Below are 25642 nucleotides of genomic sequence, written 5' to 3' on the forward strand. Positions count from 1 at the left end.
CAACAATAAAATCTGATAAAAATCCACCTGAGACTTTAAGGAATGTCAATTCTTTTTGTAAATCTGCGTCAGAATATCATGGATTTATGGGACCAAAAAAAAAAAAAAATGAAGCTAGATTGAACAAGAATGTGGTATGATGTGAGAAAAATGTATGAAATAATTGATAAAGTTGAGGAATTGGAATCCAGGGTTGGCAGATCTTCGGGATTCGGACTCCAAAGTGTCCATTTGGACACCATAGTTCGGACTGCACTGGAGTTCGGACTTTATTCGGATCAGCTCCAGTGTAGCCAAATTGACTTGATGTTTGATATAGTGTAATGCGCAACAGAAGTGTGGTGTGACATGACACAAAAAAGGTTGTCCACCACTGACATTTACGGTTTCTTTACATTTAGTGGAGTTTTGGATATTTTTCTCAAAATTGAATGGAAAATTTAGTTAAATTGGGGTAGGGGGAGGGGTGGTTTAACCGGGGAGGGAATGTAGGGGTAGTTAACCCCCAAATCACCCTCCTAAATACCCTCCAAAATAAAAAAAAATTCAACATTTTTAACAAAAATCATCTTTATTACAATTTGAACACTAATTAGCGACTCCAACACCTAAATACAGCCTCCATCCTCCATTAATGACGCATCCAGAATGCTTTTGGACATGCCAAATCACCATTACATGTACAAGAGTCACCATTACAATTACATCTATCTGTACATCCACAAGATGCAACACAATCAGCAGGCTTAAATGGACATACTTTTGGTGGTTCAATGCATGAGCATGTAGCGTTACAAGTACATCCAGTTTTGGCAGTAGTGTCTGTACAGTTGCAGTTCTTTTGACATCCACAATTAATCAAGCATTCACCAGCAAGGTCGTCAAATGGACACTGAATTCCTTTATTTTCTTCTCGACAGAAGCAGACGTCGGCTTCTGGACAGTCACAACGTGCTGCACATCCACAATTTTCTGGTAATGCACAATCAGAAGCTGTCAATGGACATGCAATGTTTGTGTCGCATCCACATACATTATTACCCAAGCATGTCCATTGATCTTCACATTCGCATGTGGATGTAGCAAGAGAATCAGCACAATCTGGTACACAAATGGTTGGAACTGTTGGTGGAATGAATTTTGTTGTTGTGTCTGGTGCTGGTGCTGGGGATGTCGTTGTAGTTGTTGTTGTTGTAGTTGTTGTTGGAGTCGTAGTTGTGGGCGTAGTTGTTGTTGAGGTTGTTGTAGTCGTAGTCGTTGTTGTAGTTCCAGTAGTAGTTGGAGCTTCCGTTACCTGGACACAAAAATGGCACAAAAAATTACATAAATTTCAGGTTTGTCAAGGTGAACTTACCCCGGGGCAGGATGTTAATGCACAGACAGATGGGTCGTTGACACAAATTTCATTGCATCTGTCAAAATGTGGATCAGTTGTACGACAAGCAAGTCGCAATGACATGCCAGTGTCACAGAGGTAGAAGTGACCGCAGTCTGTGGTGTCGGGAAGTTTAGTTCCGTCTGCTACGCCCTGGAATGGGATGGGATATTGGAATGATTTGAATTTTGAAGGGATTTTTGGTTTTAAATTTGTAAGATTTTAAGTTACCGTGCAAATTGCATGTGGAGATACTTCCTGTGCATCATCAAAAATCTGTAAAAAATGAGAATTTTTTAAATTTAATTTTTTTAAAATTTTCAATTTTTTGCAATTTTGATTTTTTTTCCTATTTTTAAAAATTTATGTTTTTTGAATTTTTAAAATTTTCAAATTTTCAATTTTTAAATTTTCAAATTTTTCATTTTTAAATTTTTAAATTTTTTAAAATTTTCAAATTTTCAAATTTTTAAATTTACAATTTTTGTAATTTTTTTTAAATTTTCAAAATTTCATTTGTTGTTAAATTATTAATTTTTTTGCAATTTTGAATTTTTTTTTAATTTTTTTATTTTTTTTTATTTTTTAAAATTATAATTTTTTAAATTTTAAAATTTTAATTTTTTTAATTTTTTTGTTTTTTCAAATTTTAAATTTTTTCAACAAATTCTTTGTTTAAATTCCTTAGAAATTTTTAATTCTTTGAGTTTTCAACTTTTTTCGAAATTTCAAATTTTTAAAAAATTATTTTTGGATATAAAAAAAATTGTTAAAAGTGTACTTACGTGAAATAAATTAAATCCATATGTTGAACATATTAATAAACTTGATAAAATGACAATTTTTATCTCCATTTAAAATTTATTTTATTTTATTAATTTTTACTCTATTTAAATTTTTTATTATTTTATTATTTTAAATTACAAAAAAATTATTTTAGTTCACAATAAATATTTTTATATTATTTTAAATTTTTTAAAATTAATCAATTGTCTTTTAATAATATAAAATAAAAATTGAAACTTTGTCCAAAATTGACATGACTTTTATAGAAATTTTTATCACAAAAATAAAGTTAAAAAGCTTTAATTTTATCGACAACTTTGAAATCTTTTCCTTTACTTTGATTTTGCCGTTGATAAATGTTAAGCTTTAAATTTCTTGATGATTAATTTCTGGAATTTATTTATATTTATTTCAAGATTTTAATTCTTTATTGTATTTTAATGGGTAATTAAAAGATTAGTTTTTTAAATTTTTTTTTTATTTTTTTTAAATTTCAGAAATTTGTTTTTTAGAAATTTTAAAATTTTTAAAAATTTAAAATTTGTTTTTTTTTTAAAAAATTTTTAAAATCTAAAAAACAAATTTCTAATATTAAAAAATTTTAAATTAAAATAAATTGTATTTTCAATAAAAAAAATTAAATTTTAAAACTATATTTTTAAATTTTGAAAAAATAAATTTTTAAAAATATAAAAAAGGAAATTTTAAAAATATAAAAAAGGAAATTTTAAAAAATTTAATTTATTTTTTGGAAGTTTAAAGAATAAATTGTATGTAATTTTAAAAATTTATTTTTTTTAATTTAAAAATTCTATATTTTTAAAATTTTAAAATTTGTTGTATTAAATTAAAAAATTAAAAAAATTTAAATTTTAGAAATTTGTTTTTTAAATTTTTTTAATTTTTTATTTATTCAATTTTTTTTTAATTTTTTTAATTTTTTTTTAATTTTTTTGATTTTTTTTTAAAATTTTAAAAAATTTAATTAATTTTAATTCAAATTTCACTTCCCATTTTACACAACTTAATCCTTTAAATTATCAAAATTTATTTCAATTCTGATGCCAAAAATTCCTAAAAAAGTCCCTAGCAGTGCTTGCACAAACAATATCCGGATCACATCTACACGAGTCAGCATTACATGCACATCTATCAGCACATCCACACTTGGCTACACATTCACTCTTACTGAATGGACACAAGTAACTGTCTGGACATTTGCATGTATCAAAGCAGACAGCATCTGGAGTAAATGTTGTTTGGTCGCAGTTGGTCATGCATCCACACTTTTGGTAGCACTCTGCTGGTGGAAATGGACATTGTTTGGGTTCTGCTGCACATTTACAGCTTGTAGGAGTAGGACATTCACAGTTCCTGGTACAATTACAGTTTGCAGCACAATCAGCTTCCGGGAATGGACATACAACATCTTTGCAAGTACATTGATCCTGACCATCTGCTGAAGCACAAGAACATGCATCTGCACATCCACATCCACCATCAGCGACAGCACCACTACATATAGCAAGTGTCGTTGGACATCTAATTGTCTCATCGCAAGCACATGTTGTGTCTTTGCATACAAATCGATCTATGCAGGTACACAGTGGATCAGCAGCATAATCTGGAAAGTTTGCAGCAGTACATGATGGCTTACAAAGACTGACTGGAACTGTTGGTGGAACAAAGCGTGTTGTTGTCGCTGTTGTTGTTGTTGTAAGAGTTGAAGTTGTAGTCGTTGGAGTTGTAGTCGTGGTAGTTGTTGTTGGGGTTGTTGTGGTGTCTGTAGCTGTTGTTGTTGTTGGTGTGGTCGTGTCCTTAATACAGAATCAAAGTCAACAAATTGTCAATAAATTCAAGCAACAAACTTACCCCTGAACAGGTCTTAATCTGACACACAGACATGTCATTGACGCATGTTGAGTTACAACGGTAGAAATATGGATCAGATGATCTACATGACAAGGACAGTCCAGCACCACCATCACAAAGTGTGAATTTTTGACAATCATCTTCATTGGCTAGTCTAGTGCCATCGGGGACGCCCTGTGGATTGAAATATAAATTGGTTAATCAACAGTTGGATGGGCTGTTGGGAGTTTGGAATCCAAAAGTCCAAAAAGTTACTAAACTTACCACACAGCTTGTTGCTAATGATGAAATTTCTTCATTTTCTGAGAAAAGCTTTAAATTTGATAGAAAATTTTGGAATATTTTTAGTTTGGATTTTTAATAATTTTCGTACAATTTGGCACTTACATTTGGAAAACTGAACCCATTTACTGAGTAGATGACTAACGCTAGAACTACTAATATCTTCATATTATCTACTTTTTTTGTATGATTTTTCCTAAATTTATTGAGGAAATTGGTTAGAAAATTATTTTAAAAATTAAAAAAAAAAAAATGGGAAAATTTGAGGAATAATGAAGGAACAATGGATCAGGAAGAATAGTTCACTTATTACGTAATCCAAAAAATTGACTTCTTTGATCCCCACAAACCCCTATCCATCCCATCCTCAAGTGCGTAATTTTCTAAGTAAACTTAATACGAAGCTTGAGTCTTTTGTTGGGTTCGTCCTAAATTGTAACAGAACTTTCTGTTATAAGGGAAAAATTAAGGCCTGTTCATTTAAAATGCATGATGTGCAGGTCTGTGATTCTTAGTCGGTCACTTGTCTTTTGATAAAACACTAAATAAAATGATCAACGAGATACACTTCACTTTTTCACTGGATATCCTATTCTGGGGAGAAGAGAGTTTAGGATGTGATAATCCCCTCATTTTTTCAAACAATATTGAATATTCTCCATTTTTTGTATGGTTTTAGGAATGAAAAATTCAAATTTCCTGACTTAATCTATGTGTTATCCAACTACCTCACTCCCAACCACCTTCAGGTGTCCATTATCTCCTAACCATCCACTAAGGACACCAAAAGCTGGCTTATAAGTGATAATTCGAAGAGGATATCAGTGGATTCTTATCATAAATGGGAAAGAAACTGTACTACAGGTTCTGATGCGTCCTCTATTGAAAAGGAATTTAGCATAGAAAAATTATAAAAGTAAAGGAGTTAATACATCTTCTCTTAGAAGAAAATGGACACTAGGGACACCTAGGGACACCTTTTCGTATTTATAGAACAAGGGCTTCATACTAACTACATATTATTGCAACCCAGAAGTCACACGGCAAACAAAATTGCCCAAAATCCAACACTTAACTAGAATTATTTCATGTCTTTATGCCAGATTCAATAAAATCCGACCTCATGTTGGATTTAGGTTGCTATGCAGTCGAATTGTCGGCCATGTGTTTTTTCCGGATAATATTTTCATACAAAATATGTCACATTTTGTTCAGAATTGTAAAAATTCGGTCTCATTTTTCCAAAGTCACTTAGTCACTTAGTCCAATGTCACAGCATGTCCATCCAAAATCACCACATTTTTATCACAAAACCTAACCTCAAAATCACCAAATATTCCAAAATATCACTTCTAAATCCCTTCCAATATCCTCAAATATTCACTACAAAAATTCAATAATTTTTTTACCCTTTTTTTCAAGACCTCGATCTTCACTTTCTAACCTTCTAACTAAAACTTGTCGTCCCGAGCAAAAAATCCAAGTTTTTATTCGCAATTTTTATCTTGACCTCATTTTTAGCTAATTAAGCATCAATTTTAATCCTTGTTATTTACTAAATTGCTAATGTTTTTTACGCGTGTTTTGTGATATGTGCGTTAAAAGGGATCAGTTTAGTTTTACTTTTGTGTTTTGATGTTGATAAGAAGTGCTTTTAAGGAGCTTAAATGTTGTATAAGATTTTAGAATTTTTAGACTGGGAATTTTAGTTGCTTTGGCAGATTTTTGTGCGTTAATGTTAGATGCAGGAGTGGGAAACTTGTGTGATGCGGTACAACTTGGTTGTAAGCTTCGATCAGAGCTGCACACGTCATGCAGTGTGGCTTAATTCACAACATAAGTCATTGCAATTCCAAATGGTCTTGGCAGCACACTAGTGTGTCGTGGCACTTAGGTTGCCCACCTCTGATTTATTAATTTGAAGATAATTGTAATTTTTGTTTATTTATTTGATGATTTTTTGTACTTTATTAATTTCATACAATTTTTCAGATAATCAGCTACGGAAGTAAACAACTTTAACTTTTTATCATTTTGACCATATAATAAGCTGCAATTGTAAACAAAAACATATAAAAGCAATATCAGATGCACGTGCAGTTAATGATTAATAACTAAGTGATAAGACTCGATGTACTCTACAATATACATAGTTATGGTTCATGTCCAATAACGAGCCAATAAGAATCCAGATGATTAGCCTTCAAATGAGAAGCTTCTGCAAAAAAAAGGTCAGCAAAACATCAACAAGGAGATACAGATAAGGAAGTATGACTGGAATTTGTTCAAACTAGATGACAGAGCCAGCAACAGAGTCAGGTGGAAAGCCTTATGTAATTACTAAGGCTTTAAATCAGAGTATGGTTCAGGTAAGTAAGTAAATGTGTCGAACAAGGAAGACATATTATGTCCTAATGACCTCAAAACACAGCACTCAACACCTATGACCCAAGCTTCATAACGTGAGCAATAAGATGGAACAATTACTTCGAAAATCAGACATGTCCAAAGCAGAGTTTGTATGACTCGTGAGTTGGACTCCTCTGAACTATAAATGGACCTTAAATCACGAAATGGAGTTCTGCCAATTCTTGTCCAAAGATTGAGATAACATAAATTCCAAAAATCATCAAAAATCCTATTTTTTGTAATTTTTATTAATAATTATATATTAAAATAAATTATAATATTCACATAATCTATTAAGGATGCTTACTCCTAGACACTAGGGGGTTTTAATCCTTAGATTAGAATGTTTTGAATCTTGAAATTGACCTCAAATTCACATACATCTCAATCCTAAGATCGAAACCCCTACTAGATACATATTAAGTATATTAAAAGATTTTTGTTAATTAAATTATTCGGATGATACAGCAGAAGCATAGCTAGGTGGTCCATCGGGAGCTCAATACCCTTAATACCCAAACCCCTTTTCGATCCCACTCCCCCTCAAAAAATCCCCAATGACTCCCACCCTATGGTACAGTTGGAATAACAAATGCCGTCGTTGTTGTGACTTCAGGTTCTGTTGTTGGTTCTTCAGTTGGTGCTGTTGGTGCTGTTGGCACTGGTGGTGCTCCTGGTGTTGTTTCCTCTGGCGGAGCTGTTGGAATCACAGCTGGTGTTGTAACTTCTGGTGGTGCTGTTGGAATAACTGGTGTTGTTGTTGGATCAACTGGAGGTGGTGTAGGAGCCTGGAATTGACATTTTGTTAGATTTATGGACTTGATTAATGAGATGTAAGCTTACATCACCGCAGTTTGTAATCATACAGACAAAAACATCATCAACACATCTATGATTACATCTGTCAAAATGTGGATGACTTGTTCTGCATGTTAATGTTAATCCAATATTATTTTCACAGAGGATGAATTGATTGCAGTTAATTGGATGTGGAAGTTGTGTACCGTTTGGTTGACCCTAGTGGAAATTAAGGCATTTGACAGGATGTTAGCTGGGAATTTAGGGGAAATTTGGGTATAATTTGAGTATACTTACTATGCATTCTGATCTGGGTGATGCATGGAGTCTTCCGAGTGGTCTAAACTGTTGAGGAAATTGGAAATGAATAGATAAGTCGTTTAGCAGCGAAAAAGCAGCAATGGGCAAGTTGAAAAGTCATTTAAGAGTTGGTTCTGAATAGACAAGGATGTTCAAGAGTATTTTGAGTACCCTGAGTACCCTAAGTACCCTGAGGACCTTGAATACCTGAGTACCGATGATCATGAGCATGCTCTTGGGTACGCACGTTCTAGTGAGTCTTCTTAGTGTCTATTTGGGTCTACTCACCTCATTAAGTCTGAATCCACTGACTGTGTATAATAGAACCGATAAAATGATGAAATTCCTCATTTCTGATGAAAAATTGAATTTTTTATCATTAAAAAATGTCAAAGATTATACCAAAAATTGTGAATTTTTAACTATTTCAACCAGAGTTGGATGTGAAGGCACCTCAACTGGGATCCGGAGACAGTGGAGTCGCCCCATTAAATTCCTGACTTCATGAAATCCTAACTAACTGAAGAAAGTCTAAACTCCACTTTTTTTAATTCCAAACTCCCAAATGTCCTCCCAACTTTGATTTTATTCAACAAATTCTAACCTCAAATTATCAAAATTATAATTTTCCTATAGAATTTTTATCCTTTTTGTGAACAATAAATCACGACTTGCTGCATTAAAGATTCCACTGCAACTAAACTTCTTAACTCATTTATACAAGATTTAAAAAAATTATCAAAGATTTTTTTTTATCAAAAAATTCTCGTGACTTTATTTAATCTCAATGATTATCTTTCCTGTGGGGGGACTGTTCAGATGTTAGGTAATGCTTAATGCGTAGAATCGACTTGATTGAGACCTTCTTGGCTCTTTGACATGATAACCGCAGCCCACCGCCTCCTTCATCCCTATCAATTTCCTTCAATAAACTTGTTTAAAGCGTAGCTGACCCTAACAGGAAAGACAGTCTTGACAAGCCTCCATTTTGGAGTCCGACTCTATAGGAGTTCAATCGAGTCTAGTGGAGTCCGATTTCAGTAGAATCCAGTCAATTCAGACTCCAAAATGGAGGCCTGGCAACACTGTTTTGTCTTTTATGGTCTGTTAAATTTCAAACAAGGAATTCTGGCCCTATTGGAGTCGGACTCCAAAATAAAGCAGATTCTGATTTTAGAGTTGGGCAGGAATTCAGGAGTCGCTCTGCATTGGACTCCGAATGGACTCCAAAGTCAGAAACTGCTCCATTTTGGAGACGGATTCCTGGATTCCTGTTCAGCTCTGAGACAGAGCCCATTTCAAGGTTCCTTAGTAGTCTTACTGTACCAATTAGAATGTAATAATCTATCCCCTCATCCTCCAGATCCATCACATAACAACCGAACGTCCCCCCCCTTCCTTTTTAAGACAGATATAATGGCAGAGAATTGATAACGGATATCATTTATTTAATCAAAATTGACAAAATTTTTTTCAGATTAGATCAATTCTTCAAGGGTGAACTTAAGGTCGATTGACAAGATAAACGAAATTGTCTCAAGGTTTTTGCAAAACTAAAAGTGAACTCAATAGTGAAACTTGAACAGTCTAATCAACGCAAAATGTCTTAGATTAGGAAATGGCATTGACAAGTGCCAAAGATTAGATTTGTAATTGAAGAAGTAAGAGAAGAATGTGATTGATTTTGTTGTGAGTCATGGATTAGTTGTCGGATGTTAGGGAACATTTATAAAAAAATAGCATTTTAAGACTTCCGTTCCATTATAAGCGTATCTTCCGGTATGTTTCCTAAGGTCTTGATTTGGATGAATCTTGAAGATCGAGACCGGAACTAGAACCAAGATTTCAACAGAATTCTAAGAAGTTTCGATCTCGAGGCTGATTGAGTCGAGCTGAGACGGACTGAGCCGAGCTGAGCCGAGCTGAGCCGAGCTGAGCCGAGCTGAGTCGAGCTGTGATGGACTAAGACGAGTTGATCCGAGCTGAGACGAGCTCAACTGACACCAATCAATGACACACAATCACGTCACAATTGCCATTACTTCATGACACACATTCCATAAAATACTTGAGTTTTTGCGATTTAATCTGACTTAATACGTTAGTCTTACGTACGTTTGACATTAAAGTCTTTCCTACAAAGTCATTTTTCCTAGAAAAGAAGATCAATTTCAGTTTAAAAGCTACACACATCAGTTCTATTTTTACACCAATTTATCATCCATTTTAAATCATAAATGTCATTTCCATTTTGATGATTCACAGCCAATAAAGCCCTTCCAAGCCCTTTTTTACCTTATCTAAAATGAAAACTACATCAAACTATTCAAACAACGTCAACCAATTGTCATCGAGTCTTATGCTTGAACTTGTCTTATCAACAAGAATTTTAAACTATTTTCAAGTAGTTTGTCATGTTATCTTATCATCAAGGCTGTTACTTTATACCAATCATACAAGTTCAGAGTCAAATGTGATTGATAAGAAGGCATGTAAGTAGTTTTGAAGGTTCTTTGATTGGTTTTTGATACAATTTTTTTTTTTTTTTTTTGGAGATATGACATATGTTTGTGGGCAAGCACTTGATGGTATTGTGTGTATTTTCAAGGTTGATGATTCTAAGTTTAGTGCTTGTAAAAACCCAAAATGAAGGAAATGATGAGGTGAAATTACATGATTGTGTGGACGGGAAATGATGTGTAAAATTGGAATGATGTTATCTTGGACAATTATAGGATTCGAGTCATTAGGTCACGACAGACAGCGATGAAAGTTTGGAATCAGAGAAATCTGATCTGACGTCAGGGTCAAGTCAGTTTAATGTTGATAATTCAGCAAAGCATGTGATTCTAGTCATCAGAAGTATGTTAGTCCAAAGTAAAGGTCTAGAATGGGACAATTCCGATCTTATGTCAGAGTTAAGTCAATCTAGGGCCTAATTTTTCGCATTTTACACTACATGTGCTTTTCGGATCAACAATTCGTATGATATTCATTTGTTAATGGTAATTCAGTTCAGTTGCTGACCCATGGCCACCCTCAGAAGCGTAGCTCGAAAGGGAAGGAACCTTTTCTTCCCTGAATACGCCACAGATTACCCTTAAATGCTACTTGACGTTGACCACTTCATTGCCAATTAGTGAATTATCTAGAGAATAATGACAAATTAAATAAGAATTTTCAAGTGTGCTATTTCGAGAATTTCATTGATAAAAATTGAATTTGAAGTAATTCCATGTGACTAATGACACTGTGTGTAAAATGAATGACGTTCAATTAGATAGCACGTGCAGGTCTTATTGATATTTCATCATTATTGACATTTCAGCTAATTTCCTTCCGTCTCAGCTCATCTTTGATCTTCTCAGCTCGTCTCAGCTCATCTCAGCTCATCTCAGCTCGGTTCAGCTCGACTCAGTCCGTCTTAGCTCGACTAAGCTCGACTCAGCTCGTCTCAGTCTCCCTGAATCTAGCTCAGTCAATCACCTTAACATCAATAAAACAACCAAAAAAGTCACGGAAACAATTGATTTCCTGTTATGATGAAAAATATCCATTAATATTTTTTTATTTTATTTGTTGCCAATTTTCTTATCAGCACAAACTACTGACTTTATATGGCATTAGATCTGATAAAGCTCAAAAACATGTCGTTGTTGTCATCACACACAATAGAAATTCCAAAGTCTTAAAATTAAAGACACCGCAATTTTATTGTTGTTGTAGCTTGATAACATGCTGGCCAAAATACATATGCGAAAATCAAGTGTAAACTGCTCGTGAGACATTTTGCGTATTTTACTGACTTGCCAAAAAATTGTGTTTCTTATCTTATCGAAGTTTATTTTTATAGCTTCTTAATTAAGCCTGGAATTTTCTTTACTAAGTGATCTTTATCTTCGTTCTTAGCAATCATCAACAAACGGAAACTATAAATATCATTTTTGATTTGATTTGACCTTAATGGAAGGATGAGAATGTGTAGCACTTGATGTATGAATGGGAAATTAGGTATATGGGATAAGGGAGACCGAAATGGAAACGGAGACTAAGTGGCGGTCATGATCTCGTTCTCGGACTCTTTCAATTTTGATATTTAGTCGTCTTCGGTTAGTTTTAGGTCATCTTCGGTCGTCTTCGGCCATCTTCGGTCATCTTCGGTCAATCTTCGGTCAATCTTCGGTCAATCTTCGGTCATCTTCAGTCATCTTCGGTCATCATCGGTCATCATCGGTCAATCTTCGGTCAATCTTCGGCCATATTCGGTCAATTTTCGGTCATCTTCGGTCAATCTTCGGTCAATCTTCGGTCAATCTTCGGTCATCTTCAGTCATCTTCGGTCATCATCGGTCATCATCGGTCAATGTTCGGTCAATCTTCGGCCATATTCGGTCAATTTTCGGTCATCTTCGGTTAGTCTTCGGACATCTTCGGTCATCTTCGGTAATTTTTGGTCAGTCGGTCAATTTTCGGTTTTTTCAGTCAATCTTCGGTCATCATCGGTCATCTTCGTTTTTTTTTCAGTCTCTTCGGTATCTTCAGTCTTCTCACAAAAGTGGATGACTTCTTTACAGAAATTGGAACCAAACAACTTAACTGTAAATTCGTCATACCATACAGGAAGGAACAAATGTAACAATGATATCAATAATCAATAGCATGGTTTGTCAATTTACACAATGCGACTTAACTGGGATGGAAAGGAAAGAAACTTTTTGATTTAAAATCAGTAAATAATTGAACGAAGTCAGCTTTGTTAAGTGTCAGTTCCAATAATAAAAATGAAGATTCAGCAATTAAGTAAATTTGAGCTGAATTTGACCAAAATTTTGAATTTTTTAAAAATTTTCAATTTCAGTTCTAATTTTAACAGCAACAATAATCTCAGCAAGTCAATATCACGAATTTACGGACTCTCGTGGACAATGTTGGAGATGCTATCCAGATCAGCCATGTGAACAGTGTCCAAGATATGAAAATTCACCATGGCCTGTTGGATGGTCGAATCTTTGCTATGAACCAAACTGCCAATCTCCTGAAAATCGACGATTTTTATTTCCATCGAGGGATTCTGAGTGAGTTTTGTGCTGCAAATTGGCCGATTTTTGCTAAATTTGAATTTTTTAGCCGCTATTTCCGGTGCAAATCAGACAGAAACAGTTGGACTTTGGAGACAGTTGACTGTCGCTGTGGAACATTATTCAACATGAAGACCCAGGAATGTGTTGCGGTTGACAGATGGTCACCATACTGCAGTAGTCTTGTTACACCAATTATGATCACATCTTGTGGTAAGCATGAAGTTTTATGAGTGGAATTGGGTGGGATTAGTCGATTGTTAGGAGCCAGACCAAGTGAGGCCAAGCCAGGCCAAGCCAGGCCAAGCCAGGCCAAGCCAGGCCAAGCCAGGCCAAGCCAGGCCAAGCCAGGCCAAGCCAGGCCAAGCCAGGCCAAGCCAGGCCAAGCCAGGCCAAGCCAGGCCAAGCCAGGCCAAGCCAGGCCAAGCCAGGCCAAGCCAGGCCAAGCCAGGCCAAGCCAGGCCAAGCCAGGCCAAGCCAGGCCAAGCCAGGCCAAGCCAGGCCAAGCCAGGCCAAGCCAGGCCAAGCCAGACCAAGCCAGGCCAAGGCTGAGTCAAGCCAGGTTAAGCCAAGCTAGACTATACGGTCGACTACTCCAACCAGTTCCACTAATCCTAGTTCCACTACTAACCATTCTAATACTAATTCAAATACAGCCACAGGACGCAGAATATCAATCCTTGAATACGAAACCCGAACATCAGAAACCACAATTTGGGTGCCATCCACAACTACATCAATGACTACAACAACAATGAGTCCAACAACAACAACTCCAATGATTCCAACAGTAACTTCAACAACAGAAGCTGGTGGTCCAGGTGCAACACATCCAGGGAATTCAACAACAACTGTTGCAACACCAACGGCACCAGGAGCCTGTGCATGTTTCCCATGGTGGCCATGCTGGTGTAATCCATGCTGGAATATGCCATGTCATAACTGTCATGGATGTATGAGATGAACTGCTGTATTTGTTTAAAGCTATGATTTATTTCAGTATTCTAGGCTATTGCTGATGGCTTAATATCTATTACATAAATCTCTTAACCTAATTAAAATCTAATAAAAATCAACCTGTAACTTTTTGTTAATTCTAATTTTTTGCTTGATATTTAAAGTCTGGAAGCGCCCCCTGTGCGCAGCATATCTAGTTCTTCATATATCTTACCCATAGATTCCATGTTGCTCATCATGTCTGTTCCATTTGTGATGAAATATTTGAAGGAAATGTCTACAAATTTTATGGATCTATCCCATCATTCCAACACATCCATTACAGCTGTGACATGGCATATTCCAGCATGGATTACACCAACATGGCCACCAAACAACACAAACACATGGCTCTGGTGCATCCGGTAAAGCTACTGTTGTATTTCCTGGTTGTGTTACACCTGGACCACCAGCTTCTGTTGTTATTGTTGGAGATGCTGGTGGGGTAGGAGTTGGAGGTGTGGTTGTGGTAGTTGTTGTTGTTGTCGTGGTAGGTGTTGTTGTGGTCGTTGTGGTTGTAGTTGTTGTTGTAGTTGTTGTGTTATTTGTTGGTGGCGGAGTTGGAATTGGACCTAGATCTCCTCCGGTTCCTAAATTATTTAAGTATGTTGATTTATTGAAATATATTTGTAAAGTAAGTAATTAGACTTACCACATGGCACAAAGTCAGTATGACTATACGAATTACAGGCAATATTTCTAAAATCATCAGAATTAACACATCCTTGATCTCCCATATGGAATCCTGTATCACATGGACATTGTACTAATGCAATTTCACCTATAGCGCATATCCAATAGAAGCTAAATATGATTTTTAATTTTAATTCCTTTAAATAAATTAAATTGTAAGCCTTACTTGATATTTTCAGATGGAAACTTAGCTCCAGGATATAAATCACAATAATCTGATGGATATGGACATTCTCGATTCCATGGATCTGGAAAATTGAATGGAAAAACTCCCGTTGGACATCTTACACATGATTTTCCAGGTAGACAGCGCCAACATCGTCCATTTGAGTCATGAAATTCAAAATGTGAATTTTGTGATGCAATTAACGGACCAAAGCAACACAACAGAAGTATTGCGACTAAAAATTAAAAGATTATTACTTGGCAAATAATTATTGAAATTTTGAATGGATTATGTTTAGACTACATCCCAATCAACCCCATTCCATCTGAGTATTGTAAATGAATGTCATAAAGTTAGGCAAATGAACGGCTCAATGATCGGCCTAAGGATGACCCAATGGATTGTCTAAGGATGACAAAATGGACGCCCTAAGGAAGGCCTATTTAACAGCTTAAGAAGGGCCTAAGGATGGCTTATGGACATCTTAATGTACGACTTGAGGACGGCCTAAGGACGGGCTAAAGATGGTCTAATTAACGACCTTCGAACGGCCCAATGAACTGTCTGAGAACGGCCTAAAGACAGCCTAAATACGGCCTAAAGTCGGGCAAATGAACGGTCTAATGAATAGCCTGAGGGCATCCTAAGAACGGCCTAATGATCAGCTTAAGGACGGCCTAATGAACAACATACTGGACGGCCTAAAGACGGTTTAAGGACAGCTTTATATACAGCCTAATAGACAGTCTAAATACGGTCTACGGACAGCCTTTGGACGGCCTAAGGACGGTTTATTAGCGGCCAAATGATTGGCCTGACGACAGCCTTTTGAACGACCCAATGATGGACCCAAGGCCGGCCTAATAAAGAGCTTAATAACGCGTTAATGAACAGCCTGAAGATAAACTTACTTAAAATATATTTCATTCTACTTTTCACACACTAAATTAATTTCCCTTTCCTTGATTCCGTTCAACTTTCAAGCAGAAGTTGCACCAACTTTCTACTGACTTTTGTATGCACCTGCTCTTTTCTTATATACGCTGTGGACATTTCTTGCAATCTTATCAGACATAATTGTTTTGTACAACATCAAATTTGCTTGTTTTTGCTAGAAAATGTCATTTTAAATTAGTAAATTACTAATTATTAGCGGAAGTAGATGTTGTTGTTCTGTATCTGTTATCAAGAAGTTCTGGAATGTGCAATTTTGAGATGGCGGGACTTGAAATAAGTTCAAAACAAATGAGAGAATTGAGGTTGGATTTGGAATTTTTGGGAAAGGGAGGGGAGGGGAGGTGGGGTTGGGAATTAGAGACATTCGGAATTAGAGAAAAGAAGCTAAATTTGACCTTTTTTGAGGGTATTTTTTGGACCAGTGAATAGCAGAATTTGGGTAATCGATCAAAAATACGACACTAGACCATCGTGAGTCGGACATGGTTTCAGATTCAAATCGATTCAGGCACCAGGTCAGTTAATATTTGATCAATAGCCAGATGAAGGAGCTCAACTGGTGAGGGTTTGGCTTAAGAAACTCAATATTACCCTAACTCCCCCCTACCCCTCCCTAAGAATGCTACAAAATAAGCAAACAAGCCCCGTTTTCTAATAATTAAAACACAATCTTTATTCAATTCATGAAAGCTTTTATTATTATTTGTACATGATATTGAGATATGAATGAAGATGCAGCACATAAGATTGTAACAAATTAGGCACTGTGTATGTGCTTTTTCTGATCCTGAAATGTAGAAAATAAAACAAATTAGTAAAAAAATCAATATTTTTTGTCAAATTTCCTTACAGCAAGATGTTGGATCCATGTTTGTATAATTGTCACAAGCTATAGTTCTTAATTCATCAACTGGAACGCATCTTTGTTCTCTCATGTCAAAGGCTTGATCACAGAAGCATTGTACTGTAACAGCTCTATCTCCAAATGCACATATGTAATATAATCTAAAAATAGGAATTTAATACTAAAATTTGAAACTTGATAAAAAGTTTTTAGCATCAATCGACCGAACGACCGACCATTGTGCCTTAATTAGCTCCTTTTTTGAAAAAAATTTCAAAAATGCACTAAAAAGTACCAAAATGATCAAAACTTACGCAATATTTTGATGTGGAAATTTAGCACCTGGATTTTGAGAACAAATTGTTGTTGTTGGCAGTTGACATGTTCTATCCCATGTAGTCGGTGCACTTCGACGATGAAAAATGTCCTCATTGCATCTGACACAATCTGATCCACTTAAACAACGCCAACAGCGTCCGTGTGTGTCATGAAATTCATATCCGGAGTGATTATCGGCAATAATAACAATAAAGCTACTGATGAGGATTGTGAGGACTTAAAGGAAATTTGAAATTATTTAAATTTGTTTAATATTAATTTAATTAAACTTACACAAAATTTTGTTCATTTTTTTTCTTAAATTTCTTATTATTCCTGCCTTAAAAAATCACACAAAACTGACAAACAATTAAAATCGTCAAATGTCTTTTGAGTCATTTATATAGGAACTCAATTAATTTTCTTTTTATCTTTCCTCATAATTGTAATAAAAGTAGTTGTTAGACATGATATTTAACAGAAAATCGCAAAACCTTTTGTGTACCTTTAGAAAAAATTGCTTTATTTCCTTATCAAAACATGTGTTTTTTTAACAATTTGATAAGAATTTTTGCACTTCTTTTGATGTTGATGTAAGTCTGAATTTTAGTAGAAATTACGCTATTGGTGTCTTTGAGTCAGAGACTTTGATAGATATGCTTTGAGGTAGATGGTAGATTTTTCATGGACCAAATACATTTAGGGGTGGTTTTTTAACTTTTAAACTCGGAAAATTGATCAAATTGAAGAGTTTGTATTCAAAAAATCCCCAATATCCTCCTAATCTGTCCAAGGATATCTTCAACGATGGAATTTGGGGGTCCAGGTGTAATAAAATTCAACAATAACCAGGGGTCGAACTGAATGTCAATTATTCAGCAAAAATGACAGAACGTAGATTTATCAATTTTATCATTTAACAGATTTTTACAATTCAAACCAAAAATTGTTCAGAAAACACTGTAATAACATTGAGAAACGCTGTAAAAACACTAAAAAATGAGGTAAAAACACTGATAAAATTTGAAAAACACTGAAAAAGCATTTAAAAACATTACAAAACATTGAAAAACACTAAAAAACACTTTAAAAACATCAAAAAACATTCAAAAAACATAAAGATAAGTCTGAAAACACTGAAGAAAATTTAAAACATCAAAAAACATTGAAAAAGTCATTTTGTTTTATGTTTAATTAAACATTTATTTTTTTTTGGAAAATATGCAATCCCACCACCATAATTAATTAAGTTCCGTCACCATAAAAAAAAAATTAATTCTAACTTAATAAAGGCACAACCATTATGTCCCTTGTACTCTATTTTTACTGAACTTTTTTCAATTACTTTATTCTTTTTTTTAAAATAAAAGCTCAAGTCATGACTGCGTTTTTTAACAGAAATTAATTCAAATTTACAGGAATTTTTACAGAATTTTTACAATTTTGTAAAATTCAAAACGCATTCACAAGTAGAGCTTATATATATTTGATATAATCCAAAGTTGAATGTTGTTGTGATTCCAACTCTGATTTGATGTCCAAAAAACACAAGATTATAGCAGTTCCATTAATAATTGGAGTAGAAATTCAGCGACATAATGCGACAAACTGCATTTTTTACCATAAAAATTGGTCAAAATCAGTCGTCAGGATGCCGTCAGGGCAGTATAGCCTCATATCGGCAATACCCATGTGTGCTGTCCAGGTAACTGTCATAATGTCATGCTTTTTGGACTGCCAGAAGAGCACATTACCTGACAATAGCTCTCATATCATGAAAAATACAAGTTTTAAGCCATCAAGTCAGCCCATGTGCCCTCCAGGACTTTACCATTTGTGATGATTGATGTTATTTCGGTGAAGGAAATTTCGATTATTTTGTTATTTTGTGGCTGTTCTATCCCATCATACCAACACATCCATTACAGCTATGACATGGCATATTCCAGCATGGATTACACCAGCATGGCCACCAAACAACACAGACACATGGCGCTGGTGTTGCATCCGGTGGAACAACTGGATTATTTCCAGGATGTGTTGCACCTGGACCACCAGCTTCTGTTGTTATTGTTGGAGGTGGTGGCGGGGTAGGAGTTGGAGGTGTGGTTGTGGTTGTGATTCCGTTGTCTGGAGGAGTTGTCGTTGTTGTTGATGATGTCGTTGTGGTAACATTTTGTACTGTAGGGGTCGTAGAAGTTGTTGTAGTCATACTTGCTGTTGTACTTTCGTTGCTAACTGTTGGAATAAAAGTAGAGGTTCCGACTGTTGGAATAGGTGATGGTGGTGTTGGTGGAGTTGGTTCTGGTGGCGGTGGTGTTGATGATGAACATGGTGGGGTAAGATTGGTTCCTAAAATTTTTTGTATAATTTTATTTAGCATTATTATTGAGGATTAATATGAATTGGATCTTACCACATTCCCACATTTCAGTACATTCATATCTTCCCGCTTCACATGATAATCTGGATATAGTGTCTGCATAAACGCAGGATTGTGATTCATAATCAAAAATCGTGTCGCAGAAGCATGGAACTAAAGTAATACCCTCATCTGCACAGATGTAATAGAACCTGGAAATAATTAAATTATTAATAACTTTGAGTCTGAATGTGACTGAATCGTACCTTATGTCTAATGATGGAAATTTAACTCCTGGATTTTCAGCACATGTCTCATTACCCGGAAATGGGCAACTTCTATCCCAAGGAGGAGGACCTACAACAGGTGGATGTGCCTGTATGTCAGCACATCTTACACATGATCTTCCAGGTAAGCAACGCCAACAACGTCCATAGGAATCAAGAAATTCAAATAATCCTCGATCACATGTTACATATGCAGCAAGACATCCCAAAATCAATATTCTTACTGGAATTAAGCATAAAAAATTTAATTTTTAACAATTTTATTGCAATTTTTGGACTTGACCTACACAAAGTTTCTTTCATTTTATTATAAATGTGCCACAAAAATCCAAAAAAATGTCGTCTACACGTCACTTAACATCACACAAAAGTGACGGCTATCCTTCACTAAATTTCAAAACTTTTTCATTTCGTCTTTTATATCAAATTTTATCAATTGCACGTGCAAATTGCAATGTCTTTTGATTCTTATCTATACTTTATGTAGCAATTAGCAATTAACAAATTAACAATGGCTGATATGTTCGAAATTTTGAGGTTAGGAACCAGCAAGTGCATATTTACCCCATGCCAAGTGCATCCTTACCCCATGTCCAAGTCCATCCTTACCCCATGCCAAGTGCATATTTACCCCATGCCAAGTGCATCTGAGTGCCATGCCAAGTGCGTATTTACCCCTTGCCAAGTGCATATTTACCCCTTGCCAAATGCATCCTTACCCCATGCCAAGTGCGTCGTTACCCCTTGCCAAGTGCATTTTTACCCCTTGCCAAGTGCATCTGAGTGCCATGTGAAACCTCACCCTTCACCCGGTCATCCTCAATCCTTCCCCAAATTCTCAAATTATTCATCAAATTTACCAACCATTGCAAAAATTACAAATTTAAGAATATTTCAAGGAACAATTTTAAATTGTTCAAGTTGATCAAGTTGTTAACTTTTGTCATGACAAGGAAAGTCAATTTCTGTGCTTGCTAGAACATTAAGTTGTTGACATATTTAACTAGGTTAGCAGAAGTATTAAAAACTCATAAATAAAATAAATTGATTTTTAACAGTTTGGAGTCATTCAGTGTGAAGGTTTGGTGAAGTGAAGGATTATTAGAGGAGGTAGAAGGTTGGTTGGACATTGTTGGCTTCATTAAGGATATCAAGGCATTTTGTAGAGAATTTTGGATGGTACAACAGATCATCGATCGCAGTGCCGTTGCTATAAGCAAACCCTACATTATGTTCTATTCTATTGAGTTGGTGCGAGTGTGAAAAGGAATTTAGAAACAGATTATGGAGTTGAAAGGCATAGCTGGAAAGGTAACAATGTGAAATTGACCGAAAATACAGCTACAGGCTGACTTGACTCTGAATTGAGACTGGATATCATCTGATCCCAGAGTAATGCTGGTTTAAGCCCGAATATTTAGATATTTCGACACATTGTGCCTTCCGGAAGATATGGCAGGACTTTGGGAGTCCGGTCGTTTCCCAAAGAGAGTCCGGACTCTAATTGATGTGCATCCTTATTCGAGTCCTGCCAACTATGCCTTCTGGGACATAATATAGAAGGTAAGTGTAGTATTAGATGGATATGACTAAGGGAGTATTGTCCAAACTGTGTTCCGCGGCTCACTAGTGTGTCATATAAGATGCTGAGGTGTATCACAGTCAGACCTGTTCAGACAAACCCAATTCCAGTCCGTTTAAGTAGCACAAGTCGGTTAATCGATCTAAAATCTGATAACTGAACGATATGACCCTTCTTGGTCCAAATGCTGCATAGATTCGGCCGGACCTGACTCTGCTGCAATGCTAGCATGGTTACGGATTTCAGGTCGATTACCCAACTTCATAAAATTAGACACAAAACCATTCAAAGATGAAAAAGTCAATCCTCAACTTTATTTTTCCTTATTTTTTGCCATTCTTAATCATTTCCATCACCAAAAAAAATTATTTCCTTTAACAAATTCCCATCACCAATCCTTAAACTAATCCTTAAAGCTTATCAATTGAGAAATTAAAATATTTTTTGACGACTTTAACGTCTGTTGTACTTTATGTTACTGAACTTTTTTTCTTTACTTTACTCTTTGGTTCACAAGCTTAAGTCATGACGGCATTAAATGGTTCTGGTCTGCAATGACTTCACAAGTTAAGCTTATTAATTGAGATAATATCAGGTATTGAAGCTATTCAGGCTTCAACCTTGATTCCAGATCCAAAAGACACAAGATTATTGGAATTTCTATAAAAATGACCACAATTTTCACTATAATGTCATGTCTTTTGGATGTCTATGGACCCTGGCTGTTCCATTTGTGATGACTGATGTTCATTACGGTGAAGGATGTCGTTGTAGCTTCCAACATCTATCCCATCATACCAACACATCCATTACAACTGTGGCATGGCATATTCCAGCATGGATTACACCAGCATGGCCACCAAACCACACAGACACATGGTGCTGGTGTTGTATTCCATCCAACTGTTGTATTGTTTCCAGGTTGTGTTGCACCTGGACCTCCAATTTCTGTTGTTACTGTTGGGAGTGTTACAGGTGGATCAGTTGGTGGTGCAGGAGTCGGTGGAGCTTCTGTTGGTGGAGCTGGTGTTGGCACTGGTGTTGGTGGGGCCGGAGTTGGTGTTGCATCTGGATCATTTGGAGCAGTTGGTATTGTTGGGAATGCAGGAGTTGTTCCTGGTGTCGTTTCTACTGGTGCAGTTGGCACTGATACTCCTGGATCTGATGTTGGTTCACCTGGTTCGAGGGTCGATGGAGGTGGACGGTCACCTTCGGTTGCTGGAAATAGAAAGTAGTTGAATAGCTAATATAAAGGAACAGCAATTGGTACTTACCACAGTCATGTGGTTCTGAGTTTGCATATGTATTACATGCTATGGTTCTCAGGTCTTCAATTTTCACACAGACTTGCTCTCTCATATCAAATACATGATCGCAAAAGCATGGAGCCTCAATAATTATGCCTTCTTCGGCACATACCCAATAGAAGCTAAAATAGAAAGGATATTGTGTGATTAATGAGGAACTGAGGGGACTTAGGGGACTGAAGGGACTGAAGGGACTTAGGGGACTGAAGGGACTGAAGGGACTAAGGGGACTGAAGGGACTGAGGGGACTGAGGGGACTGAAGGGACTGAAGGAACTGAGGATTGAGGATTGAGAATTGAGGACTTAAGACTCACCCAATATCAACATGTGGAAATTTAACACCAGGATTAGCTGCACAAATAGCAGCTGATGGTTGTGAGCATGTCCTATCCCATTCACCTGGTGGACCACTCACAAATGGCACAATGACTGTAGAGCATCTTACACATGATGATCCAGGTGAACAGCGCCAACAACGTCCATAAGAGTCATGAAATTCAAACAATCCAAGTTGTGCGGATGAGACCGTGATTAGACAACCCAGAAGGAGGGTTGCGACTGAAAGTAAGCATAAATTATTTGAGGATATCCAATAAATTTGAATAAAATTTAAAAACTTACTTAAAATCTCTTTCATTATATTTTAATTAAGCCACAAATTTAGTTCTTTTGTACCTTTTTACTCGTCACTTGACATCACACAAAAAGTGACGGTTATCCTTCACTAAAGTATAAATTGATATTGTTGCTCTTTATATACAGACCAACGCATGATTTTTTTTTTCTTTATCAATACGCACTAATTGCGAAATATTTTGTTAAACACAGGTTTTTGAGTCTGATTGCAGAAATGTGCGAAGCGGAAGTTTTGATGTTTTTTTGTGTCGTATTTTTTGAGGAATTTATCTTGCAAAAATGAACAATGTAGGAAGTTAATTGGACTTTACATGACATCGAATGCGGAAATCGGAAATTTAATTGATACAAAAGTGACCAATTTGTGTGACGTAGGGAATATGCAGGTGCAATATACTCAGAACATAGACAGCTAGCTCTTAAACTTGAATTAATAGACACCCTCCCCTTCCTGCTCCATAATAGTCAAGCCTAACCCAAATGCCCTCTCCCTTCCTAAGATCGTTACGTAATAAATCAACGACCCCTTTCATAAAATGCAGTAAAAGTTTAGTTTTTGACTAAGCTCAAAATTCATACTCAATTCTCTCGGAAAGATCATGGCGTGTCACATGGGTTGGTTTATTAACCTACATTTAATATCCTGCCTTATCAAATTCTTACTTTACGCTACATAAAGATCCATGGGCTATTTTAGAATATCACAACAACCCTACACACAACTACATACAACTTCAACCTAATGGTACCTAGGATTGGGGAAGATGAAGTAACCAAGGATAGCTCTGACCATACGGGTAGGATAGAATATACCGGGTAATTTAAGAAACTGGCCTCTGACTTGAGACCAGATTCATTGAATTTGACCTGAATCCAGAGACATGCTGATTTGGATTTGACTTTCGGCCATTTGTACCATGTGTTACCATACGTAACTCAGACACTCCAAGAGTAGAGTACTGTACATGTTGAATTTAAATGAAGGTTCGGTAAGCACAGTGCTGTGCATTGGAGTGGCTGACCGTTGTCAAACAGTCGATAAGTAAGTGTGATTATCCTGATATTTTAACATTCGAAATAAATGAAAAATTAATGAAAATAAATATTTTTGATCAAAACATTCCTTATGTATTTTAATTATTATTTTATTATTTTTTGTTGTAATCTTTATTCTCTTAAACTATTGATTTGTGACTTTACATCGACCATTTTATTAAAAAGTACAATGTTAATTTTACATGCTAAGCTTTTTTTTTTTACAATTTTTTTTATTATGATTTTCATTTGTGATTTTTTTGAATCTTTTTTTTTGTTGTGGATGAATGTATGTCCCTAACAGGCAAGTTACATGCCTTCAGGTTTCAGAAATACCACTACTTCAATGCCTGTTAGGATGTGCTTATAAGAATTTATCCCATCATCATTCGACAGCCACTGCAACTGCGACATGGCATGTGCCAACATGGATTACATCTACATGGCCAGAATGGAATGCATAGACATGGTGCTGGTGTTGTTGGATCTGTTGGTGGAACATTGTTGTTATCATCGCCGTTGCCTGCATCTGTAATTAAATATTTTATTTATTTGGTTTTGAAGGAGGTCTTAAAAGCAAGTAGCCATGGCCTTTGGTATATGGCTTCCCGTAGAACCTGACTAATTACAAATATAACTCAAAACTGCTTACCACATTTGGTGATATTTGTTTCCATGTAATTGTTACATCCAATATGTCTCATATCCTCCGCATGTACGCAAAATCCTTGGCTTGCATCAAATCCTTTGTCACACTCGCAGCGTCTTACGACTCTAAAGTTGTCTCCGCAGTCCCAGAACAGGCTATAAAGAGAATCAGTTTTGTAAATTTCTATTCAATTTTTGGGGTCGTTCACGCATTATGTAACGCGGTTACGTAATAAGTCAACAGTCCCTTTACACTATTTAAACCCCATAACCCTCACTTTATGTCCGGTGTTGGAAATCTTGCACCAGGATTTGCATCACAATCAGTTTGGTTTGGTGGTGCACAAAGTCTATCAGTAGGAAAACGTTGGGGTGGATCATTAGGGTTGTCAGGTATTACACCCTCATCAGGTCTAGGAAGTAATGTTGCTGGACATGATGAGCATGATGAAGATGTGCAACGCCAGCACCGACCTTGTGAATCGATATAATCAAATGATTCACTTTGTGCTGATGCAAATGCAACGATGGAGCCCAACAGAAGGGCTGCGACTAAAAAAAGACATGAGTTTATAATAATTTTAAGACATAACCTCAAAAATAAACTCACAAAGGCAATTTTTCATTAGAATTTTTTAAAATATTTTATTCTTATTAAATTAGTTGTATACTGCTGAAAATCAACCACAGTCCTTCACTGAGTTTCGCAATTTTTTTTACATTCCTTTTATAGTACATGATTTTTAAATGATTTATCTAATCAATCATCTGCCATTAATTAACAGTTTCATTGTTTTTTTGTGGTATCAAAAAATTCCTCAATGAAAAATGAGCTAAAAATACCAAAACGCATACATACTTATCATGTTGGAGAAACACATGTTTTTCACGTAGATAGGCTTACTTACTA

General features: G+C 35.8%; 9 protein-coding genes and 1 long non-coding RNA gene across 10 annotated transcripts; 2 read left to right on the forward strand and 8 right to left on the reverse strand.

Annotated features, from left to right (window-relative positions):
* Window positions 1-545: 545 nt before the first annotated feature.
* Window positions 546-2360, reverse strand: LOC139100102 (integumentary mucin A.1-like). Its single transcript, XM_070652697.1, has 4 exons — window positions 2161-2360; window positions 1607-1651; window positions 1355-1528; window positions 546-1294 (listed from the first exon to the last, which is right to left on the reverse strand). Exons 1-4 carry the CDS (start codon window positions 2227-2229, stop codon window positions 632-634), a joined length of 951 nt encoding a protein of 316 aa, XP_070508798.1. The 5' UTR covers window positions 2230-2360; the 3' UTR covers window positions 546-631.
* Window positions 2361-3040: 680 nt separating this feature from the next.
* Window positions 3041-4564, reverse strand: LOC139100188 (uncharacterized). Its single transcript, XM_070652794.1, has 4 exons — window positions 4421-4564; window positions 4298-4345; window positions 4034-4207; window positions 3041-3978 (listed from the first exon to the last, which is right to left on the reverse strand). Exons 1-4 carry the CDS (start codon window positions 4481-4483, stop codon window positions 3214-3216), a joined length of 1050 nt encoding a protein of 349 aa, XP_070508895.1. The 5' UTR covers window positions 4484-4564; the 3' UTR covers window positions 3041-3213.
* Window positions 4565-6951: 2387 nt separating this feature from the next.
* On the reverse strand, window positions 6952-8569 carry LOC139100015 (uncharacterized). The gene is made up of 5 exons (XM_070652591.1): window positions 8427-8569; window positions 8111-8175; window positions 7820-7867; window positions 7568-7741; window positions 6952-7512 (listed from the first exon to the last, which is right to left on the reverse strand). The coding sequence occupies exons 2-5, from the start codon at window positions 8171-8173 to the stop codon at window positions 7294-7296; spliced, it is 504 nt and encodes a 167-aa protein (XP_070508692.1). The 5' UTR covers window positions 8174-8175; window positions 8427-8569; the 3' UTR covers window positions 6952-7293.
* A 3895-nt stretch (window positions 8570-12464) lies between these two features.
* On the forward strand, window positions 12465-14000 carry LOC139100014 (uncharacterized). The gene is made up of 4 exons (XM_070652590.1): window positions 12465-12622; window positions 12681-12897; window positions 12950-13113; window positions 13557-14000. The coding sequence occupies exons 1-4, from the start codon at window positions 12604-12606 to the stop codon at window positions 13862-13864; spliced, it is 708 nt and encodes a 235-aa protein (XP_070508691.1). The 5' UTR covers window positions 12465-12603; the 3' UTR covers window positions 13865-14000.
* On the reverse strand, window positions 13874-15807 carry LOC139100013 (uncharacterized). Its single transcript, XM_070652589.1, has 4 exons — window positions 15667-15807; window positions 14756-14990; window positions 14549-14700; window positions 13874-14486 (listed from the first exon to the last, which is right to left on the reverse strand). Exons 1-4 carry the CDS (start codon window positions 15680-15682, stop codon window positions 14152-14154), a joined length of 738 nt encoding a protein of 245 aa, XP_070508690.1. The 5' UTR covers window positions 15683-15807; the 3' UTR covers window positions 13874-14151.
* Window positions 15808-16383: 576 nt separating this feature from the next.
* LOC139100016 (uncharacterized) lies at window positions 16384-17267 on the reverse strand. Its single transcript, XM_070652592.1, has 4 exons — window positions 17169-17267; window positions 16871-17111; window positions 16563-16717; window positions 16384-16499 (listed from the first exon to the last, which is right to left on the reverse strand). Coding segments are annotated over exons 1-4 (414 nt in total). The 5' UTR covers window positions 17185-17267; the 3' UTR covers window positions 16384-16497.
* A 784-nt stretch (window positions 17268-18051) lies between these two features.
* LOC139100194 (uncharacterized) lies at window positions 18052-19920 on the reverse strand. Its single transcript, XM_070652799.1, has 4 exons — window positions 19811-19920; window positions 19503-19746; window positions 19291-19448; window positions 18052-19226 (listed from the first exon to the last, which is right to left on the reverse strand). The coding sequence occupies exons 1-4, from the start codon at window positions 19824-19826 to the stop codon at window positions 18772-18774; spliced, it is 873 nt and encodes a 290-aa protein (XP_070508900.1). The 5' UTR covers window positions 19827-19920; the 3' UTR covers window positions 18052-18771.
* Window positions 19921-20576: 656 nt separating this feature from the next.
* LOC139100150 (uncharacterized) lies at window positions 20577-23044 on the forward strand. Its single transcript, XR_011545407.1, has 2 exons — window positions 20577-21086; window positions 21623-23044. It is a non-coding gene; the product is annotated as an uncharacterized lncRNA (long non-coding RNA).
* LOC139100149 (mucin-2-like) lies at window positions 21390-23138 on the reverse strand. The gene is made up of 4 exons (XM_070652754.1): window positions 23035-23138; window positions 22728-22971; window positions 22380-22534; window positions 21390-22323 (listed from the first exon to the last, which is right to left on the reverse strand). The coding sequence occupies exons 1-4, from the start codon at window positions 23048-23050 to the stop codon at window positions 21890-21892; spliced, it is 849 nt and encodes a 282-aa protein (XP_070508855.1). The 5' UTR covers window positions 23051-23138; the 3' UTR covers window positions 21390-21889.
* A 1035-nt stretch (window positions 23139-24173) lies between these two features.
* Window positions 24174-25449, reverse strand: LOC139100143 (uncharacterized). The gene is made up of 4 exons (XM_070652746.1): window positions 25343-25449; window positions 25011-25284; window positions 24737-24888; window positions 24174-24613 (listed from the first exon to the last, which is right to left on the reverse strand). The coding sequence occupies exons 1-4, from the start codon at window positions 25356-25358 to the stop codon at window positions 24459-24461; spliced, it is 597 nt and encodes a 198-aa protein (XP_070508847.1). The 5' UTR covers window positions 25359-25449; the 3' UTR covers window positions 24174-24458.
* Window positions 25450-25642: the final 193 nt, after the last annotated feature.

This window comes from Chironomus tepperi, unplaced genomic scaffold (genome assembly GCF_022539635.2).
Source record: "Chironomus tepperi strain 1889 unplaced genomic scaffold, CSIRO-AGI_Ctep_v1 contig_58, whole genome shotgun sequence".
Classification (NCBI taxonomy): Eukaryota; Metazoa; Arthropoda; class Insecta; order Diptera; family Chironomidae; genus Chironomus; species Chironomus tepperi.

Excerpts from the sequence above, each read along its gene's own strand:
- LOC139100143 (XM_070652746.1), bottom strand. Across the intron at positions 24,889-25,010 it reads TTTCCAACACCGGACATAAA|CCTGTTCTGGGACTGCGGAG; the intron begins GTGAGGGTTATG and ends TTCTCTTTATAG. Across the intron at positions 24,614-24,736 it reads AACAAATATCACCAAATGTG|ATGCAGGCAACGGCGATGAT; the intron begins GTAAGCAGTTTT and ends ATTTAATTACAG.
- LOC139100102 (XM_070652697.1), bottom strand. The coding sequence starts at position 2,229 with ATGGAGATAAAAATTGTCATTTTATCAAGTTTATTAATATGTTCAACA. Across the intron at positions 1,529-1,606 it reads CTCCACATGCAATTTGCACG|GGCGTAGCAGACGGAACTAA; the intron begins GTAACTTAAAAT and ends ATCCCATTCCAG. Across the intron at positions 1,295-1,354 it reads CATTAACATCCTGCCCCGGG|GTAACGGAAGCTCCAACTAC; the intron begins GTAAGTTCACCT and ends TTTTGTGTCCAG.
- LOC139100016 (XM_070652592.1), bottom strand. Across the intron at positions 16,718-16,870 it reads TTTCCACATCAAAATATTGC|ATTATATTACATATGTGCAT; the intron begins GTAAGTTTTGAT and ends TCCTATTTTTAG.
- LOC139100014 (XM_070652590.1), top strand. Across the intron at positions 12,898-12,949 it reads TTTCCATCGAGGGATTCTGA|CCGCTATTTCCGGTGCAAAT; the intron begins GTGAGTTTTGTG and ends TGAATTTTTTAG. Across the intron at positions 13,114-13,556 it reads AATTATGATCACATCTTGTG|CCACAGGACGCAGAATATCA; the intron begins GTAAGCATGAAG and ends ATTCAAATACAG.
- LOC139100013 (XM_070652589.1), bottom strand. Across the intron at positions 14,701-14,755 it reads TTTCCATCTGAAAATATCAA|CTTCTATTGGATATGCGCTA; the intron begins GTAAGGCTTACA and ends AATCATATTTAG. Across the intron at positions 14,487-14,548 it reads TACTGACTTTGTGCCATGTG|GAACCGGAGGAGATCTAGGT; the intron begins GTAAGTCTAATT and ends TAAATAATTTAG.
- LOC139100194 (XM_070652799.1), bottom strand. Across the intron at positions 19,449-19,502 it reads TTTCCATCATTAGACATAAG|GTTCTATTACATCTGTGCAG; the intron begins GTACGATTCAGT and ends AATTATTTCCAG. Across the intron at positions 19,227-19,290 it reads TACTGAAATGTGGGAATGTG|GAACCAATCTTACCCCACCA; the intron begins GTAAGATCCAAT and ends AAAAAATTTTAG.
- LOC139100188 (XM_070652794.1), bottom strand. The coding sequence starts at position 4,483 with ATGAAGATATTAGTAGTTCTAGCGTTAGTCATCTACTCAGTAAATGGG. Across the intron at positions 4,346-4,420 it reads ATGGGTTCAGTTTTCCAAAT|CTTTTCTCAGAAAATGAAGA; the intron begins GTAAGTGCCAAA and ends TCAAATTTAAAG. Across the intron at positions 4,208-4,297 it reads CATTAGCAACAAGCTGTGTG|GGCGTCCCCGATGGCACTAG; the intron begins GTAAGTTTAGTA and ends TTCAATCCACAG.
- LOC139100149 (XM_070652754.1), bottom strand. Across the intron at positions 22,535-22,727 it reads TTTCCACATGTTGATATTGG|CTTCTATTGGGTATGTGCCG; the intron begins GTGAGTCTTAAG and ends TTTCTATTTTAG. Across the intron at positions 22,324-22,379 it reads CTCAGAACCACATGACTGTG|CAACCGAAGGTGACCGTCCA; the intron begins GTAAGTACCAAT and ends TTCTATTTCCAG.
- LOC139100015 (XM_070652591.1), bottom strand. The coding sequence starts at position 8,173 with ATGAGGAATTTCATCATTTTATCGGTTCTATTATACACAGTCAGTGGA. Across the intron at positions 7,742-7,819 it reads CACCCAGATCAGAATGCATA|GGTCAACCAAACGGTACACA; the intron begins GTAAGTATACTC and ends AATTTCCACTAG. Across the intron at positions 7,513-7,567 it reads TGATTACAAACTGCGGTGAT|GCTCCTACACCACCTCCAGT; the intron begins GTAAGCTTACAT and ends TGTCAATTCCAG.